The following is an 18440-nucleotide window of genomic DNA, read 5'->3' as shown; positions in this document are numbered from 1 at the left end:
CACTCTGACTTTTCACTGGGATTTTGTTATAACAACATCGAATCACACACATTTGAGTATTATGATTATTAAATCTTAAAATGTTATTGTTAATATTCATATTTTCTAGTTCACATCTTCTTCTTTTCCCCTCATTGAAAAAACAATCCAGAATCTATTCATAAGCTAATATTTTGTAGTTTTTGCCTTCTACTTCACTTGAAGTTAAGCACACATTTTTGAGTAGAGGGGGACTTTAAAATTCCTTTAAAACATAAAACATACATATATATATATATATGTATATATATATAGAGAGAGAGAGAGAGAGAGAGAGAGTTGCCCTGTTAAGCTTTACATGATGAAGTTGTGTATGGTTTCATAGTATATGTGTTTTCTGTAGTGCCGGGTGCTCCTACTTCCCTGGTCGTCACCAACCCCAACCTGGACTCTCTGACCCTCGAATGGAGTCCTCCTCATGACCGTAATGGACGCATCACCGGCTACACCCTCAAATATCAGCCAGGTGAGGCTTCTCTTCTTTAAGACTTCTATATCTTTGCCTAGTTCCTTCATGTAGTTTGTAGTTTTGTATGTCCTCCTGTTTCATGTTTTGTAGTGTCATCCTGTTCGGAGATTATAAGACAGAAACAAAGGAATAATAAACATTCAGAGTAGTACTAAGAGTTATTTTGCCTAAATTACAGCACAAATTAACAAATCAACTTTTGTCACTCCCGTCTTCTATTCCTGAACCCTCCTGAACCCACCTCTGAACCCCAAACATTTCCACCTTTCTCATCATTGACACTGCGACCCCATCCTCCTCCTCCTCCTCCTCCTCCTCCTCCTCCTCCTCATACCTCTATTCAACTTATCTCATTACTTCCCAACCTCCATCCCCTGTCCCAATATTCCTGTCCCCCACCCTCCATCCCAGTAGTCAATAACTCCAATGAGCTGGGCCCAGTGGAGGAGCTGGCCCTGCCGGCCAATGAGACCTCAGTCACTTTGCCGAACCTCAAGTACAGCACGCGCTACAAGTTTTATTTGAATGCGAAAACAGTCAGGGGAGCAGGCGTGGCCATTTCTCAGGAAGCTGTCACCGTCATTGATGAAGGTAAGTAAGCAAATACAGACTGCTACAAGTAAATGACCGTAATTGTATTCATGTTTCTTCCACTGGAAAGGGAGATTGACGTGAATTATAATATCTTTAACTCAGGTGAGAGAATCCTAACATGCAATTCATTTCCCGTACATATTTACAAAGTATGAAACCCATCAACACAATTCCTCAGCACACCATATTTCATTCGCCAAATGTTTGATTGTCTTGCCTTCATCAGAAGGCAAAAAAGGTGATGTTAATGTAGTTTTTATGTGATGTATAAGTAAGAACACCAGACTACACCACGGACGCCATCCTGATGAAGGCGGGGCAGCCAAAAAAATGCTCAAGACATTAAATGATAATGAGTCAGAACATTGTTGTGTGTTTTGTGAATGTGAAATCCTCTCCATCTTACCATGTACAATGCACACTATTCCATGGCATAATCTTTTATTTTTTTAGCATTTTACATCCAGTAGCATGATGTGCTCTTCGCCCACGTGGAGTAGACCATAAGTGTAATCCAGTTGCATTGTTACATACCTGTAAGGTGACCACGTGCTGTTGCAAACATCGTCTCTCATATTACTCGGCATGAGCAGCGTAAACGTTGTTACCGCTACATGCAGTGCCACAAATGGCAGCGGGTGGGGGCGGGTGGGGGGGGGGGGTCCCCTCATAGTGATCCCTGTCCTGTTGTTTCTCTGTTTCCTGTTTCTCTCTACAAGCTCTAATATCACAGCATGACGTAGATGTGGGCGCAGGTACCGCTCGGCATCTCGACTCTCGCACGTTTTACTGACGCAGCCGTAGCTTCAAACCCCGTCGCAAAGCATGCACTCATTGAGCAATTTCCCCTCGTCGCTATCGGCTGCTGCAGCCCAACGAAATGCTGCGCTGAGTTCAAAGCCGAGCGAAGTTCAAAGCCACGTCGATAAAGATGCTGTGTGACGAGCCTTTTTTTAATGTCATGTGATAAAACTAGATGAGTCTCTGCTGTTTTTCTTCTTCTTTTTCTTTCACTTAGCCTTTGGCGACTTTGGCCCCCCCCCCCCCTCCCCACTGTACTCACTCCATGCTGGCTGCCAGTGATGCTTCCCGCTGCATGCCAAGTGTTTGCTTGGCATGCCAATGAACTGTGTGCATTGTGTATCATGACTCCGGTGTCTGTGGTGTCTCCTGCCTGTGGAACGTGTTTGCGTGTCTGTGTGTGTGTGTGTGTGTGTGTGTGTGTGTGTGTGTGTCTCGTGTGTGGTGCGGTCTTCACCCCTCTCCATGTTGTTTACAGGAAACACGCAAACCCCTCATCCCATTGCACGGTCTCCTCCACAAGGTCCGCCCGACAAGGGTATAGATACTGCTGTGATCTTAGTACACTACTGTACATGTCCGATTTGTTACATCATCAGCGTTGTGTATTCCTTTGTTGGCTCGCATAGTGTCCCCATTTTAAATTGCTAGTGTGTAATGCTATGAGGTAAGATATGATAATCCTTTAGTCGTCCCATAGAGGGGACATTTTGCATTTTCTAGATGAGGTGATGCTAAGAGCATTTATTGGGACTTCATTTATTAAATCAAAAGAAATTCATTGCTACTTATTGGACTGTCTTTTGACCAACAGACAGATCTTGATGGTTGTCTCTTCTTTTGTGTGCTCAGCGCAGCCTGTGAGTGCTTTCAGGAACATTAGCTCCTTGTCTGGAGAGGACGGGACGCTGATCAGTTGGGAGTACTGGGGCCCCGAGCAAAACGTTTATGTAAAATACAGAGTGCAAAACAGTAAGCGAAGCATGACACCTTTATTTCAGTTGTAACACATAGGTGGCAAGAGACTCCTACTTCATTATTGGCACGTGCAGGTGAATAGAAATATTGGCAGTCACGTCGACGCTGGCTCCTGCCAACGTGGGCCCAGATGTGATAAACAAGGCTGTCTGTGATTGGATTTATAATGAACTAGGTCTGTTATTGAGTTGCGCGCAGCTCCCTTTAACGATCTCGTTGGAACTTATGCAGACAAACATCATAAAAAGCAGAACGCGCTGTTATGCCAATCCGATTTTGACTGAAGCGCTCTCCATTGTTTTTATCCACCTGCAGTGAGAATGAAAACCTGTGTTGTCGCAGTATGGCTCTCTCACACCTACTGTTTAATGGATTCAATTAGGGAATATCATGATCATAGATTCCCAGTGATTTAGAAAATGTTGTCATCAAAAACATAATCTTGTGATCATCAGTCAAACACATTTCATTATTTAGCTCATCACCACATGCATCATTTATTGTGGCCCCGAGAGCTCGACACACTGCAACTTAAGAAACACATGCAAGTAAATGGACTGAAGAAAAGCTAAATGAAGACAGGAGCGCCATCAATTTGACAACTCGTGCACAGCAACAGACTCGCGGCTCCATCCGTGAGCCATGCGGCCACCATGATGCAAAGTCAGAGAACAACATAGATCCAGAAAGCACGACCTAATACAGGAAACAATCACAAAGCACGGCAAGTCGTGCGGATGGGAACAAAATTTGAGTTACAAAACAAGCGTCCCCCAGGTGTGTTCAGCACTTTGTACTGTGCCCTAGAAACTTCTGTTGTTTTGCAACTCATTTTTCTGGCATCCTGTGCAACTCGCAGCATGTCCGTATATGGTCACGTTTCCTGTTTTTGGCAGCACGCTGTTGTTTGGCGAAGTTGTGAACTGTGTTTTCTTAAGTTGCAGTGTGTTTGTACTCTCAGGGCAATAATTAATTCATAAACTTAATTGGTTTTAGAATTCCATAACTCCATAAATATTAACAGTTTAAATCTAATATAGACAGAATTAGTTGCAGTGTAATCCCATATATATATTTTTTAAGTAATTAGATCCCATGACCCCATGATATCATGATCCCATTTGAAGTGTTTGCTCCCTCAAACGTGCCTCTCTTCATGAACGTCCCTCCTGCAGGTGAAGGTGAAGAGGAGTGGCAGGAAAAGCTTGTGAACGGCACTCAGAATGTTATGCTGAAGGGCTTAAAGGGGGGCCTCTCCTATAGCGTGCGTTTGGTGGCCAAAGATCACCACGACCAGCCGCTCCACCTCTCTAAAGAGCTGGTGGTCTCGGTCCCAGGTGAGGCAGTTCCCCCCCCCCCCCCGCGGTCGCCTTCCCCATGGCCTGGCCTGGCCTGGCTTGGCCTGGCCTAGCCTGGCTTGGCCTAGCACTGTGCTATGTGTGGACTGTGTCGTAGTCTGTGCCGTTGTGTAGTTATAATCCAGTCAAGCATGGGTTTAACGGATGTGTTGTGGTGGCTCTGTATGCCAGGCATGTGCTGTATCGGTAGAGAGACAGTGTGTAGCAGCGTGCATGATTGTGTGGTTTCATTTCAGCGTGAAGTCAATCCTGTAGATGTTGGTAATCCTCATATAGAAGTTTGATATATGTTTAGTGGTGTAATACCCAACCTAATATCACCAACAGTAAACCTCCCTATGTGCAGTTTGTGTGTATCTGTGTGTGTCTGTGATTGTCTGTGTGTGGACTCGTGAGAGACGCATTGTGTACTAATGTGGTTTCTATATGGTGTCTGAGTCACCTTTAGCTTAATCTAGGAGATTTCTAACTTCTCTAACATGAAAGTCGTCCTTCTCTGTGACAATAAGCACTCATGATCCACTCGTGAACTGAATTCTCTAACAAATAGATACCAAGAGAACTGCAAGAACATTTATTTGAGCACATGATTGTGCATGAATGTTTGTATTTTCCCGTCCCAGTGGCAAAAGATCATCCAGTCATAAATGTTAAGTCTTCCTCTCCTCCTCTGGCCAGCTGTGGCTAGCAGACAGGTGGACATCGCCACTCAGGGATGGTTCATTGGCCTCATGTGTGCCATCGCTCTGCTCATCCTGATCCTCCTCATCATCTGCTTCATCCAGAGGAATAAGGGAGGAAAGTACCCTGGTGAGTAGGAGCACATACACCACCACACTGCAATGCTTTGTTTGCCACCATTCAATTATTTATTTGAATGTTTTTTGGAATATCGGCGTGTTTTTATAGCTATTTGCTATCTTGTAATATCATGATTAAAGATCCCCCAAAAAAACATATTCCATGGTAATTTGACATATATTTATCATTATGTAAGTTATTGTAAAGACACAAAATCAATATATCCCCAACAAATTGTTGGACCTGTCCCATTAAAGCAGGACAGCTTTCTCATTAAAACAACATATGGAGGTCTCCTGAACATACCAATGTATTATGTATTAACAGGATTTATTTTTTCAACATAAGGTTTTCTGATAAAGTCATTCATTTAAACAATACATGTTTCTCGTTTTAACTGGTTAATTTGATATGTAGTAAAGACAAGAAACATATCTTGTTATCCCGAGAAAAGGTTCTGGTTATAACAAGAAACGGAGCAAATATGTAGCAATATAGCTTTTTGTCACATTCAGTCTGAATAATGAGGAATTATATACAACAAAACAACTTAATTAATATGACATCTAATAATACAACTTCCTGTTTTTTTTTTTCTGTTTGTCTAAACTGCTTCCTCTTCTCTCACTAGTCAAAGAGAAGGAGGACGCTCACACAGACCCAGAGTTCCAGCCAATGAAAGATGAAGACTGCACTTTTGGGGAATACAGGTGAGAGAAAGTGCTCTGGCCTCTGGATCCCCCAGAGCCCCATTTTACCCATCAACCCCTGCCCCGTCCCTGCTTTCTGCCCAGATCTGCTCTCTCTCTGGCTGGGCTGGAGCTCTGCACTCCCTCTCTCCTCAAAACCTTTACAGCTGACCAATAACTGACCCAGGATCAACATTAAAAGAAGAAGTGCCCCTCATCTGAACCACCCTGAAGCACAATATCTTTTTCTTTTCTGAGTTCTGGGAGGTCCTGGATGCCACTTGTGTCGGACTCTAATTGTGCGTGTGTTTGATATGACATCGTGGTGTCATTTGACAAGCAGGATTCTTCAGGTTCAAGGGATTTGGGCGTTTAGGTGTTTTAAATCTTTAAAGAAGACTGTCAGGAACACAAAAATATAAGCTAGAATCATTTGCAACACATCCTAAACTGACTCCAAGCATCGAATCCCATTCCAACTAATAATCTATTCATAAACATCCTGTGTACAGTATATATATATATATATATATATATATATATATATATATATATATATATATATATATATATATATATAGTATTAACACTTTGCCTAGTATTACTACTTACATACACAGCCCAGATAGGATTGTAAATCACTGAAATGATCATTCCTTCTGACTTACAGCAGCCATCCAGATGTGCTTGTTAGCATCCTCAGTCCAATCGCACGCAGAATAAAGAAAAACAAAGCACTTTACTTCTGTATAGCTAGCGTTATTGAATTGTTTTTTATAAGTCGATTTATAAAATGGTCTTGCCTTTATATTTTATATTAATTTTTGTATTATGTAAACATAAATCTGTTTTATGGATTTTATGCTGTGATGAAAACATATCGATATATATATATATATATATATATATATATATATATATATATATATAATATGTGACATGCACGGTGTGAAGGTCAGATATATGAAAATAGGTCTTGCTTTAGCCAATAATGTGTTGAATGAAATTATTGTTCATATATATATATATAAATAAACAGTACATAGATGCATATTGATCTTATATAACATTATCAGCATGTTGGAGGTAAGCAATCAATACTGGGTGTACAATAGCTGGTTAGTGCTGTTTATATGAGGCCAGTAGCCATTCTTTAGTAGTAATACATTCTTAAAGGATGAGGCTGTGATATTCTACATTTGTATTATTGTCAACAGATTCTTTAAATAGAACAAAATCAGTCTGTCTCACAATACTGTTAAACTTCTTCAGCTTGTTTGTGTCTCTGAGTCAAGGCCATATTCCTCCTGTTAGTTATATGATAGGTTTTAATTGTTTAAAGGCCAAACAATATCTTAAAACTACAGGGAGCTACAGCAAAACGTACTAAAACAGAAATAAATAGTTATTGGAGACTATTTTCAGTGAAAGAATAACAAATATACAGATGTTCATTGTAATGAAGCAATATGTGTATTATATTGTTTTTTGGATTATAATGCACAACTGTGGCACATAAGTATAATCTATGTGAGGCTCATAGAATGAGTTAATCGTTGGTTTTAGTCTTTTCACAGGATTTGTTGACATAACCAGACTTATCCTTTAAAACTCATGTAGAGAGACCCATTTACACGACAACGGACATCAACTCCAAGAGCAAAGTAGACAATAAATCACAAGGCAAAGTGTACACATATTATAGTGCCTTTGTGAAAGTATACTTTCTATCCATGCTGTGTCATTAAGCCCAGCTGGAACCTTACAGTATGTCAATAAAGGCATAACCTCACTCAACTGAGCTGTTCTTGTTTGACTGCAGGAGAGCGTACTGTAAGTTCAGACTATACGTGCACATGGCTAACATAGCGAGCACATAGCAATGTGTGGGGTCTCAGCTGGATCTCCTCATCTGATGGCAGGGGTGTGGGTCTCAGGAAAGGTAAGGGCGAAGGGGGCGGGTTGAGGGCCATTGTTCTGTCAATGTAGCATGTGAGGAGGGTCAGTGGACAGTTCGGTCATTGTGGAGAAACGTGCTCGCTGTGTCAGCATCCCAGGTTCTTTCACGGCTGTCATCAAGTTTAATATTTGGGTCATAAAGCCTTCATCATGTACAAGTCTTTTGAGTCATTAATGGCTTAACTGTGCAAGTTTTTATCCCGTTTGCCTACTGATTAATAGCTATTCTAAATTTCAAAAAACATTTCAGCATTATGATGGCTTTTGTGATCTTATCTCATTGATGTTCAACTCATGTATGTGGAATGTATCTGATATCCAAAGAAAACTTTCTTTGCAGATTCTTCATGCATTTTGTGCATAATTTGTGATTATTATCATGCTTGCTTCCGGGTGGGGATGTTTGGCTGAAACTATGCTTTTCAAAGTTTTATTCACATCATTGCCTTGGATTTTTTGTTTTTCATCACAACTTCTGCCTTGGGGGGTGGGGGGTGGGGGGGGGTGCAAACAAAACATTTACCACTTCATATTTGGTTTCAGGGGGAATTTGAACAGGATATGGCTGCTTGAGCTTTATTCCCTTGTTGCCTGATGGAAACCAACTAATCATTCATTGCTACTGTTTTTTTAAGAAGCGAAATTCAAATGTGCTTCTTCACTGTTGCATAATCATTAGCTGAGTTTACACTTTTAAAAAGTGAAGAGCTTCTCATTACCAAAGCATACAGTAGCTTTTGGTAAAAGTAGCAGTTCAGTTTTTTTTTAAAAAGAAGTCACTAATCTCCTTGTTGCATCTGTCACATCATCTCACCTGTAACACCTGCATGTTATTTTCTCCTTCAGTGACAATGAGGACCATAAACCGTTAAAAGGGAGCCGCACGCCGTCTAATGGGACAGTTAAGAGAGACGACAGTGACGACAGTTTAGTTGACTACGGGGAAGGAGGAGACGGACAGTTCAACGAGGACGGCTCGTTTATCGGCCAGTATAGTGGAAAGAGTGCCAGCAGGGAGACGGCTGAGGGCCACGAGAGCTCGGAGGCCCCGTCCCCTATTAATACCATGAACTCCCTGAACTCATTCGTGTAGCCGATCAGTCCTCGCAGACCGGTGTGCGGCGCTGTGCCCCCCCCCCCCCCCACGTGTCTCTTAGAGTGCTGTCCCAACACTGCATGGCTTTATGATCACATCTCCATCCCCCAGTGTTCCACATGAAATACACACAACTCATCTAAGACATCTTTATGGAGGGGCTCGGAGACCTGTGGCTCAGTATACCGTACGCAGCATTTAGGAATGAAGTCGCTCAATTCGATTGGAACAGCGCATGCATGAAACACCTGATATGACCCAAATCCATATTTAAATGAACACGTTGATAGTAACAAGTGCAGCATTCTTACCGGAAACCTCTTAAGGACTATGCAGTGCTCGTCTCAACTATATTTGATTATGTTATTGGTTATTATATTATCTACTATGTTCAAATAGTAAGCAGTCTCTAAAGTATATGACTATTACTCCATGGTATTTTTTTTCATCAAACACAGAAGCTTGGACTGGAATCTGTATTTAACTATGTAATTCCTTCATGTAATTCCATCAGTGCACAAGGCAGATGTACAGTATATACAGTATATATATATGAATATGTATATATAAATATATACATACATATTTATATATATATATACAGTATATATATACGTATATATATGAATATGTATATATATATATATATATATATATATATATATATATATATATATAAGTAAAGTGAACTATCTGTAAACTGAATATTGGGAGCAGTGCACAAAGCATGCTTGAGATCTCTGCATTGATGCATCCTCATCTCTCATCACTCTGTTAAATGATCCAACTGCACCTATGGAGGAGGACGCTGAAATGCTGCATGGCGTGTCCTGTGACCTTATGACCTTTGACCTGCATGTAACCTCTTCTTATTGAGCTTGATCCAAAGGCCAATGGGAATTGCTCCTTCAGCAGGTAGTGCCTTTTCTTCCAAGCATCAATTCAATTCTGGAGTCTCTTCCCAGAGTTCAGTGACTGGAACAGAGACAGTAGTCGGACTGCGGAAGTCACATCCAAGAAAGGATCAGATAAGCTTGAGAAGAGGACTCTGCGGAGGGAGGAATAATTCATATACTCGTGTTATCTTTTTTTGTAAAGATGTCCCAATGCCTTGAGACACAGGACAGGCTTTGATTCCTCCAAGAAGCTAAGCACACCTCAATTGGATCAGACTAAAACATCATTTAAATCATGTCTGGTGCATTTTTCGAAGACTGCAGTCATTATGTACAGAACCTGATTGTATTTCTGCAATGTATGAATGTATGGATATCTGAGTGGGTGTTTGTGTGCGAATACTACACATTATTCAATTCCTTTTAGGCAAAGATTGTTCACTTGTACTAACTACACTTGAGGGCCTTTGGATGGAATCAAGACTTCTTTTCTCTTAACTTGCATCAAGTTTCTTTTTATGAATGACGTGTAGATTATCTGTTGAATTTGTAAATACCTTAATTGATTGTACAGGGACAAGCAGCTTATAGGGCAGCCGAAGAGTCAATATTGTGCATGATATGGTTTGACTTGTTGATAGGACTGTAATAAATATAGAGTACTTGTAGAAAATATATATATTCTTCTTTTTTTTGCTGTGCACAGTGTAAATTGTATTGTAACTAACTGGACAGAAAATTGCATATACATTTGAATTTTGATCGTTTTCTGATTTGCTTGTCAGCGAGATATATGACTTTGGTATTGTACAACATGTAGTATTTAGCAACAATATTAATTGGTGCACAGAATTATATTATTCTGGTTTGTATTGGTTCTACGCAGTCCCACTATACTGCCAAAACAATGCTCTTTTCTGACAGTGTTGCAAATGGTTTTGTATTTAAGAAACAGATTTGTACTAACGGATACTTTCTTTGTCTCTATTTAAGTTTCTCTTTTTAGTGCAAGTATGAAATTCAAGCTACTGTAAATATAATAAATGAATAAATAATGATCTGCTTTAATTTCAGTTTTCAGACTGTTTACTCAAAAATGTAATTGTCCTCTCTCTCTCGAAGAAGAGATAAGCGATGTTCTGAATCATGTCGATTTCAATAAGTCATGCATGCCCTGTTATTTAGTCCATGCATGCTTAGAGCTACATAATGAAAACCATACATAATTTATTCCAACAAAAATGACCTGACATAATAAGCAGAAAAACTAACTTCTGCTATTACTTTCTATGAAATATTGGAGAGTTTTTCTTCTTTGGGCCTCAAACAATTTTTGAACTGAAACCATGAGAGACGTTTAGAGGGAAAATCTGGCTTTGGTGCTAAAGAACTTTCAAATATCTAAAAGGTGACGAGGAGCCCCAACTAGACACTGGTTTATGGTGCATTGTATTTCAGTTTATTATAGATATATTTTACATAGAATCTATTACGTACCAAGTAATCACACCTGTCAAATGAATAGATGGCACAGAGACTTTAATTTCCCTGGAATAAAAGTATAGTAGCATAAAAAGGAGATTCTCAAGTAGTGTGCCTCAGAATTGTTCTTAAATTCAGTACTTGAGTAAATCCCTCTAAATGACTCTCCACCACCGGCGGTGTGTTTGTCTTGGCATCGGACCAAAATCATCTCCCGCTGCAGACGCCTGGAATAAAGTAAGAGCGAGATGGATTTCATCCCTCCAGAACGTCGTTGCGGTGAGCAGTGAGCAGAACCGCTCACCTCCACCTACGTCCTCCATTACTGTAACACTGCAGGGAGCAGAGGCTGCGGGGCTGTGAGGCCTACACCTGCCTCCTTAGTGTGAAGCAGCGACAGAGAGGCCTTATGGAACACGACAGTTGGGCTCCATCCTCTTGGCTCCAACTTGTGGCACTTCATCTTCCATTACAGTCATATTGTCGGGGTAATAGCGAGAGACCAGCTGGTGCATTATAACACGGCAATGGCGTCGGGAAGCGAGGACGTCTGGTAAAGTGTCTTGGAAATATTTTTCTCTCCCTCTGGCAAGGACTTTTTAGCCTTCTGTTCAGGTACTCTTAATTAATTCCCCCCCCCCCCCCCCCCCCCCCCTTCCTCGCTAAAGCTGTTTGGGGATATTTTTTGCAGGATTGCTTGCCGTTAATAAACAGTGATAGAAAATTAATTGCTGCTCCACATTTTGATGAGCGTTTTTTTGTGTTTTAAAAAAAAAAAAAAAGAAAGCCAACGATAGTTTTTTGGAGTATGAGCGCATTCAGTGTGAACGGCAGCTGGTCGGAAGAATATCCATAATATCTCAACCAAAATGACTAAGCAGCAATGAGCCCAAAGACCTGATGACCTTCAGCTGGATGACAATTCTTCTATTTGTAATTGTTTGACAGGTTTGTCCTCTTGACTTTACTGCCACCTAGTGATGTGAGGCAATTACACCGACGGCTGAAACCAGCAACAGGCTTTATTTACACTGACTAGGAAAAGTCATGCGAGGCACATGACTTGAACTGTCAATAGAATTTTTTTGTAAACATTTTTTTTCTGGTAATGAATTTCCCGGGTGACAAAAAAAAAAAAAAATCATAACTATATTAAAATCACAATATACTCAATTACCTCATAACATTTAAGCCAACGGCCTGTGAATTGGTTTGGCTCTCTCTTGACATCCCGACTCCTCATTTACAAGAGCTTCCTGTAAGAGGATTAGCTATTTACTTTCATGGCAACAGAATCACATTATTTGTCCGTCGATTGGTGATGATTGAGACCAAACATGCAGCTGCCCCATTAATAACCCTCTGAACACCACCCACCCCTCCTTCCTGCCGCTCCACACGACCCCCCCCGACCTCCCCCGACCCCCCACCCCACCCCTTTCCCCCTCCATCTCCATCCCCTCATTCCTCATCCAATCCTCAATGGATTCATTCAGGGTCGGTTGTGCGTCTGCCACAGCATCCATTACCCATTCCCACCTCCTCTGTGTCCAGCTCCTTGATTTACTCCTGGGCGGAAAGCCTGGTTTGAATTGATCTATAGCTGGTTTTATGTCTACCTCCAGCCTGCTTTCAAGGGGGAATACAATCATTACATGGTCTCGTAGTGACGCTCTGTTTCCAAACGAACTGGGAGCTTTACGGCGCGTCATTTGCATCCCAGTCGCTCAAGTGAAGGACGTGATCTTTCAGCTTCTACAAGCTTCTGAATAAGACACCATGTAGAATAAAGTACATCAAAGGCAGGTATTAGAAAAACACCATTTAGTTTCTAATATTTGTAAGTGTGCGCTGAGCTTCGGGCCGTCTGTTTCTTAGATGTGAGTGGCAGAGCCTTTGTGTCATTATGGAGATTTGCCCTTTCCTGATGCTCTGAGAGCTGGGGAGGATAATTGTTTATGATTACTGTGTGACATTTCCATATGGCCGACGAATGGTTTGCCAGCACACACACACACACACACACACACACACACACACACACACACACACACACACACACACACACACACACACACACACACGCACACACATTCACTGACGCACACACATCTGTCAGGACCAAGCTGTTTGGAGGCCAAATGGTAGGTTCTGGTTGCTTGAAATATAAGACCCCAATTGTGGGAGGAAAACCCCCCCTTACCAAGTGTAACGGTATCCTTTCTTCACCGGTGTTTCTGTCAAATCAAGCAGGGCGTTTTCCCTGAGGGGGGGGGGAGCTGAGCTGATATGGTGGCAGATACCATTGCAGTCCTGCTGGATGGATGCTATATAAAGTGGGAGTGCTTTGTTCAATCGATCTGATACTCTAAATCCCCCCCCCCCCCCCCCCCCCCCCTTCCCCCGCCATATTTTTTTTTTATCATGATAGCATGAGGATTATAGCTCTTTCCCTGCCCTGGTTTCTATTCCCCACGCACCCCCCTCCGTGTCCCATGTGTATTTGGCCTGAGTGGGTGGGGGTTACCTCTGCATGAGCCCCCTGTGGAGATCATTGGGGCTAAATCATATTTACCCTCACCCTACCCTCCTCTTCCTCCTCCTCCTCCTCCTCTGCCAGGCAGATAGATGACAGCCACCCATTCTTTCCTCCAGACAGCAGGGTGTTTGCTGTTCCTCTTATCCACCCTAGAGACCGTCATTGTAACAGTGTTATTCAGCAGCAGGATCCGTCTCTATTTGCATTGCCATGTTGTAAGAGGAACAAAAGTGTTTGTCTGAGGCTTGAATACACCTAGATTTTGGATAACCCGCTCACAAAATAATATCCTTTTGGGTCCTGTATTACGCTGCTCTGTTTGGATTTCATGAATTTCCTCAGTGTTACAGAATCCCTCTGGTTTGGCTATTTTCTGTGGAGCGACATGTTTTTCTAATACATCCCCCTCGGCTCAAGATAATGTCTTTATTTTTCTCGTGTATTAACAGCAGTTCCCTTCTCCAAGGAAACAATATGTTTCTTGCTAAAATATCGGAAAAGTAATAACAAAAGCCTCAGGGAACAAAGCATCAACATTCAAAGCGAGATAGAGCTATAACCTTCATGTAAAGTCAGTTTGTGGTCACATTAATAAGAAGATATTCTTTGATATGTTCCCTCAAATTCGTTCAAGAGGGCTAAGTCCTTCAATTAATTCTGCCCTGCTCCTTCTCAAAGACCCCTGCATTATTTATGGGCCGCCGCCACAGCAGATTATTATTTGCTGTGTGGTGTTTACATCCAAGATTTAAATCTAATCCCAGGGGACGGAGACGGTCTCATGTTCAGACCGACACACGGGCACGGCTTTGTAATTAGCAGAGGTGCCCTTTTTATATCTGCCAGATGAAAAACATGGCAACGGTTAACACGCAGGCTGCAGTGTCACTCATTGCTCATCTTCCCCCGGTGGCGTCAGGTTTGTCTGCTCGTGTTTGGAGATGTATTTCTATAACACTTTACCTGCTGCTACAGTGGAATTAACTAAGTGGTAAATACATTTGGAAAGGTTTTTAGAAACATTTACACACAAACCTCACAATCCCTTATTTTAGCTGCATACAGCAGGTCAAACTAAAACATTGTGTGACCTTTGACATTGCCTAAACTTCTTTTTTTTTGTTGCAAGAATCAAAGAGAAAAATTATGACTTAAGTGTACCAGAGATTGACTATCAAAACAGTTCATTATTACAAGAAGTGAAAGGGAGCAAGGTGGTGCAGGCCTAAACAAACAAAAGGTCACACAACACAACACAACAAAAACAAGCAGAAGGCGAACGGCTACCAGAGGGAATGCTTGATGGGGGCTGATTACTAATAGGAAAAAAGGTGTGTAGTTATCAGATCGGTCAGGTGATAGGCCGGGACATGGAAACACACTGAGGACAACTGGTGGCCAGGTGAGGAATGACAGGGAGAGTCTGGAGAAACTGGAAGAAATAAGAAATAAGAAGTCAGAATGTCACCGTTTTGTGACATAACAGGTGGTGCATTAGCTATTTATTCCTGGGCAGTAATAGCGGGCCGAAAAAATATCAATACATGTTGACACAGGTTTTTTTGTTCTTAAAATTCAGGAACAGAATTATTGATTTGTGGACACAATTTACATGAATGCAATTCTGTCCATTTGGGAAAAACAAAACCCAACTCTGCATCTCTGTCAAGCCCCCCCCCCTTTCATGACTGCACATTTAATGTGCGATTGAGTTGCAGCAGCTCTTTTGCTGTGATGAACTCCCTCTGTGGTTCCTGCCCAACACCATCAGCACGTGGAAAGAGAACACACTGAAGCCTCAAATCAAGAGACCCAGATATTTTTATCTGGAGACGGTGGAGACTAAAGGAGCTGGAGGGAGACTGATATTCCCCAGATGGCCTGAAGACTTCAAAAGTTTACCTGCTGGTGTCTTATTTCAAGGTGACCAGCTGTTTGCTAACATCCACGGAAGATGTGTGACTTTAGTGTGTTTTATTTCTATTTTCTTTCTAACGTTAACATTACCCCAAGGAAAAAGCCAAACATATACAATAACTAAGACATTGTAGATGGCATGTTTCCCCATGAATCCACATGGGGCTGTTTCATGAAAAGACCCATTGACCCCTCGTTTGACTGCGCATAATGGAAGTTAATTATCAAAACTGATATTATATTACACAACTTCCCACTATAAGAGATTATTTAAATCGAGTATAAACTGTAACTAAAACATCCAAAAAGCGTTACTGGAACTTATGAGTATGGAACATACTGAGGCAAACGTGTGTCATTCAATTTACATAGACATTAAAGTTTTTGTTTTTTTAAAATGTGTTAACATTTTTTTCTATAAATGTTCTCTAAGGTCATCCTCGTGCGCCGGGGAACCCCTGAAGGAGCCCCGGGAGGGAACCGGACTCCGCTGTGGGAGCCGCCGCTCCGCCGCTCCACGGTGCGCGTGGAACGAGCGAGTCTAGCGCCCCCCTAAGCCCACAGTCATAACCCTCCATCCAATCCGCGGGGACCGGACCGCCGCTCCGCCAGTTTACTTCCCCTCTCTCGAGCGCCCGGCGATGCGCTGCTGAGCAGGTGCGAGCATCGTGAAGGACACACGGACGGACGCTACGGAAGGTAAGGACACGAGCACCGGGGCCACATGTATGGAGTTTGACGTGTATTATCGGACAAGCGGGGCGCTGCATTTTGTCTTTATTTTTTTTTTTGACAGCTGGGGAAATCAGTGTTGTTTACAACACGACCTGAGTGAGATGTGTGCGCGTGATGGGATACGGGGATGGAGCCCGTGCAGCCCTCCGCAATGCAGAATTGCGCGACATGGGTACACGAGGAAAAAAAACAAACCCATGTCTTTTGGATTTGTGTGTCGTGTTTTGACACGCGCGGGGAGACACACGTCGCGTGTGCAATATCTGACACATCACATCACGATCTGCTGCATTTCTCGGCGTGCACTCTCCTCCCTAAAAAAAAAAAAAAAAAAAAAAGAAAGAAGAAGAAAAGAGTCGATGCACAGAGCAAGATGTATGAAGGATGTGTTTCAACGTACAGAAAATGTGCTTTTATGAGTGTTACATTCTGCGGACCCGGCCAGAGGCCATCGCCTCGCAGCAGCGCCGCACATACCGATGAGGATTCAAACCGCACGCTCCCGACGACTGTAAACACGTTGATCTGTGGCGGAACTAATACGCGTGTGCTGGGGTTGGTGGTTCGTCATCTTTACTGGCAGATTGAGCCGCGCAGTGCTCAGTTATGGCCCCGTTATGGGTTATTCTTTCAGGATGTCAGGTGCCAGAGAGAAGAAGGTGTCATGGGCGCGTCCCGACTCACCAGACTGAAGGCTTCGCTGGAGAGAAACCCTTCATGCTACATGTTGCTAAAGTCATGTTGAGGGACTTCCAGAAGTCCTCCGGAGATAACTAAAGGGGGCGGAGGGGGTCTTCATTAGTAGTTATTATTATTTATTTTTTTATAATAGTGATGACAGGCAGAGAAAAAAGGAGGATGGTAGCCTCAGAAACCATGCAACTATGCACGGATTCATAGTGAATAAAGCAATATACATTGTTTTTATGCATCTAAGTGTGTGTGTGTATATGTGTGTGGGGGGAGGGGGGGAGGGGGGGGGGGGGGTTGTTTGTTAACCTGTGATCTCAGTTAACAGCTGCACTGAGGCCGGGTTATGTGGTGAAGTCTCTACAACTCCAGATTTTCTCTTCCACGACCACATAATGGGTTGATTTGCACAGTTATGGTTTTGGTAATGCTGCAGACTAATGACTTGGTTCAGCCCTGCTCCCTGCAGCAGACAGCAGTGAGAGTATGTTGCAGCTACAACGTTCCATTATGGTCTAATGAGCTTGCACAGCCTGTGATTAATGACACAATCGATACAAACAAACTAAAAGGGAATTATGATATCTCATGGACCTCTTCACAGCTACAGTTGTTTTGTTTTTGTGATAGGCATATATGGCTGACACCTGGTCTCTTGTATTATTGGTTCTAGATTAACATAGTACTGTTGGTTTATGACTAGTTGATTATTACTGTATATACTTGTAAAACTGCTCTTGGGCTTGTGTCCCCACACCTGTAGGTTGTTGGAATTTGTGCTCATCTTGTATGGAAATGTCTATATTTCCCGATGTCCACATGAAGAATGTCTCACCTCCTTCTGCTCCTGGGCACCAGACACCGAAAAGTTCAACCTTATTTGCCGATCGGTGACATGTGTGAAATTCCTCACTGTGTATTTGTCCCGATTGAATCAGAGCCATACATGTGGCACACAATGGCAGAGGGATTCCAAGTGCTCCACCTGTCAGGTGGAGCACTTTCTGAATCCTCTAAGCTTGACTGCTGCTAATGCATCCTGTGCTGTCCTGTGTACACCCTGAGGACAGTCCCCCTCCTTCATGCTAGGTGAATGAATTTACTCTGCTCAGAAGTAGGCTAACCTACTCCATGCCAGGCGTCATCTTACATTTTTTATCTCCCTCGCTGCATAACAAAATATGTCTGAATATAGCATTTTGAATTTTGCAACGAGCTGTATTCCTTGCCATCATATTTGTCTGTAAGGCTGCTGTGGCTTGAGTGGTCTGCATGACGGGGGAACCTTTTACGTAACACAGTACCCTGCAGGATGTTGCTGTTCTATGATGCATTTCAAGGCTACAGCCTCAGTCTCCATTAGTGTCACAGTCAAATGTATCAACATAGCCATACAC

General features: G+C 42.3%; 1 protein-coding gene across 1 annotated transcript in view; it reads left to right on the top strand.

The window, feature by feature from the left end:
- The window catches only part of LOC117732088 (neuronal cell adhesion molecule-like), a 37781-nt gene extending 29000 nt beyond the window's left edge, over positions 1-8781 (top strand). The window contains exons 23-29 of the mRNA XM_034534741.1: positions 383-505; positions 923-1099; positions 2756-2875; positions 4063-4218; positions 4918-5049; positions 5672-5750; positions 8535-8781. Coding sequence (XP_034390632.1) covers positions 383-505; positions 923-1099; positions 2756-2875; positions 4063-4218; positions 4918-5049; positions 5672-5750; positions 8535-8781 — 1034 coding nt within the window. The remainder of the gene's footprint in view (positions 1-382; positions 506-922; positions 1100-2755; positions 2876-4062; positions 4219-4917; positions 5050-5671; positions 5751-8534) is intronic.
- Positions 8782-18440: the final 9659 nt, after the last annotated feature.

The sequence above is a fragment of the Cyclopterus lumpus genome, chromosome 6, assembly GCF_009769545.1.
Source record: "Cyclopterus lumpus isolate fCycLum1 chromosome 6, fCycLum1.pri, whole genome shotgun sequence".
NCBI lineage: Eukaryota > Metazoa > Chordata > Actinopteri > Perciformes > Cyclopteridae > Cyclopterus > Cyclopterus lumpus.
This window is presented reverse-complemented; position numbering and strand designations above follow the sequence as displayed.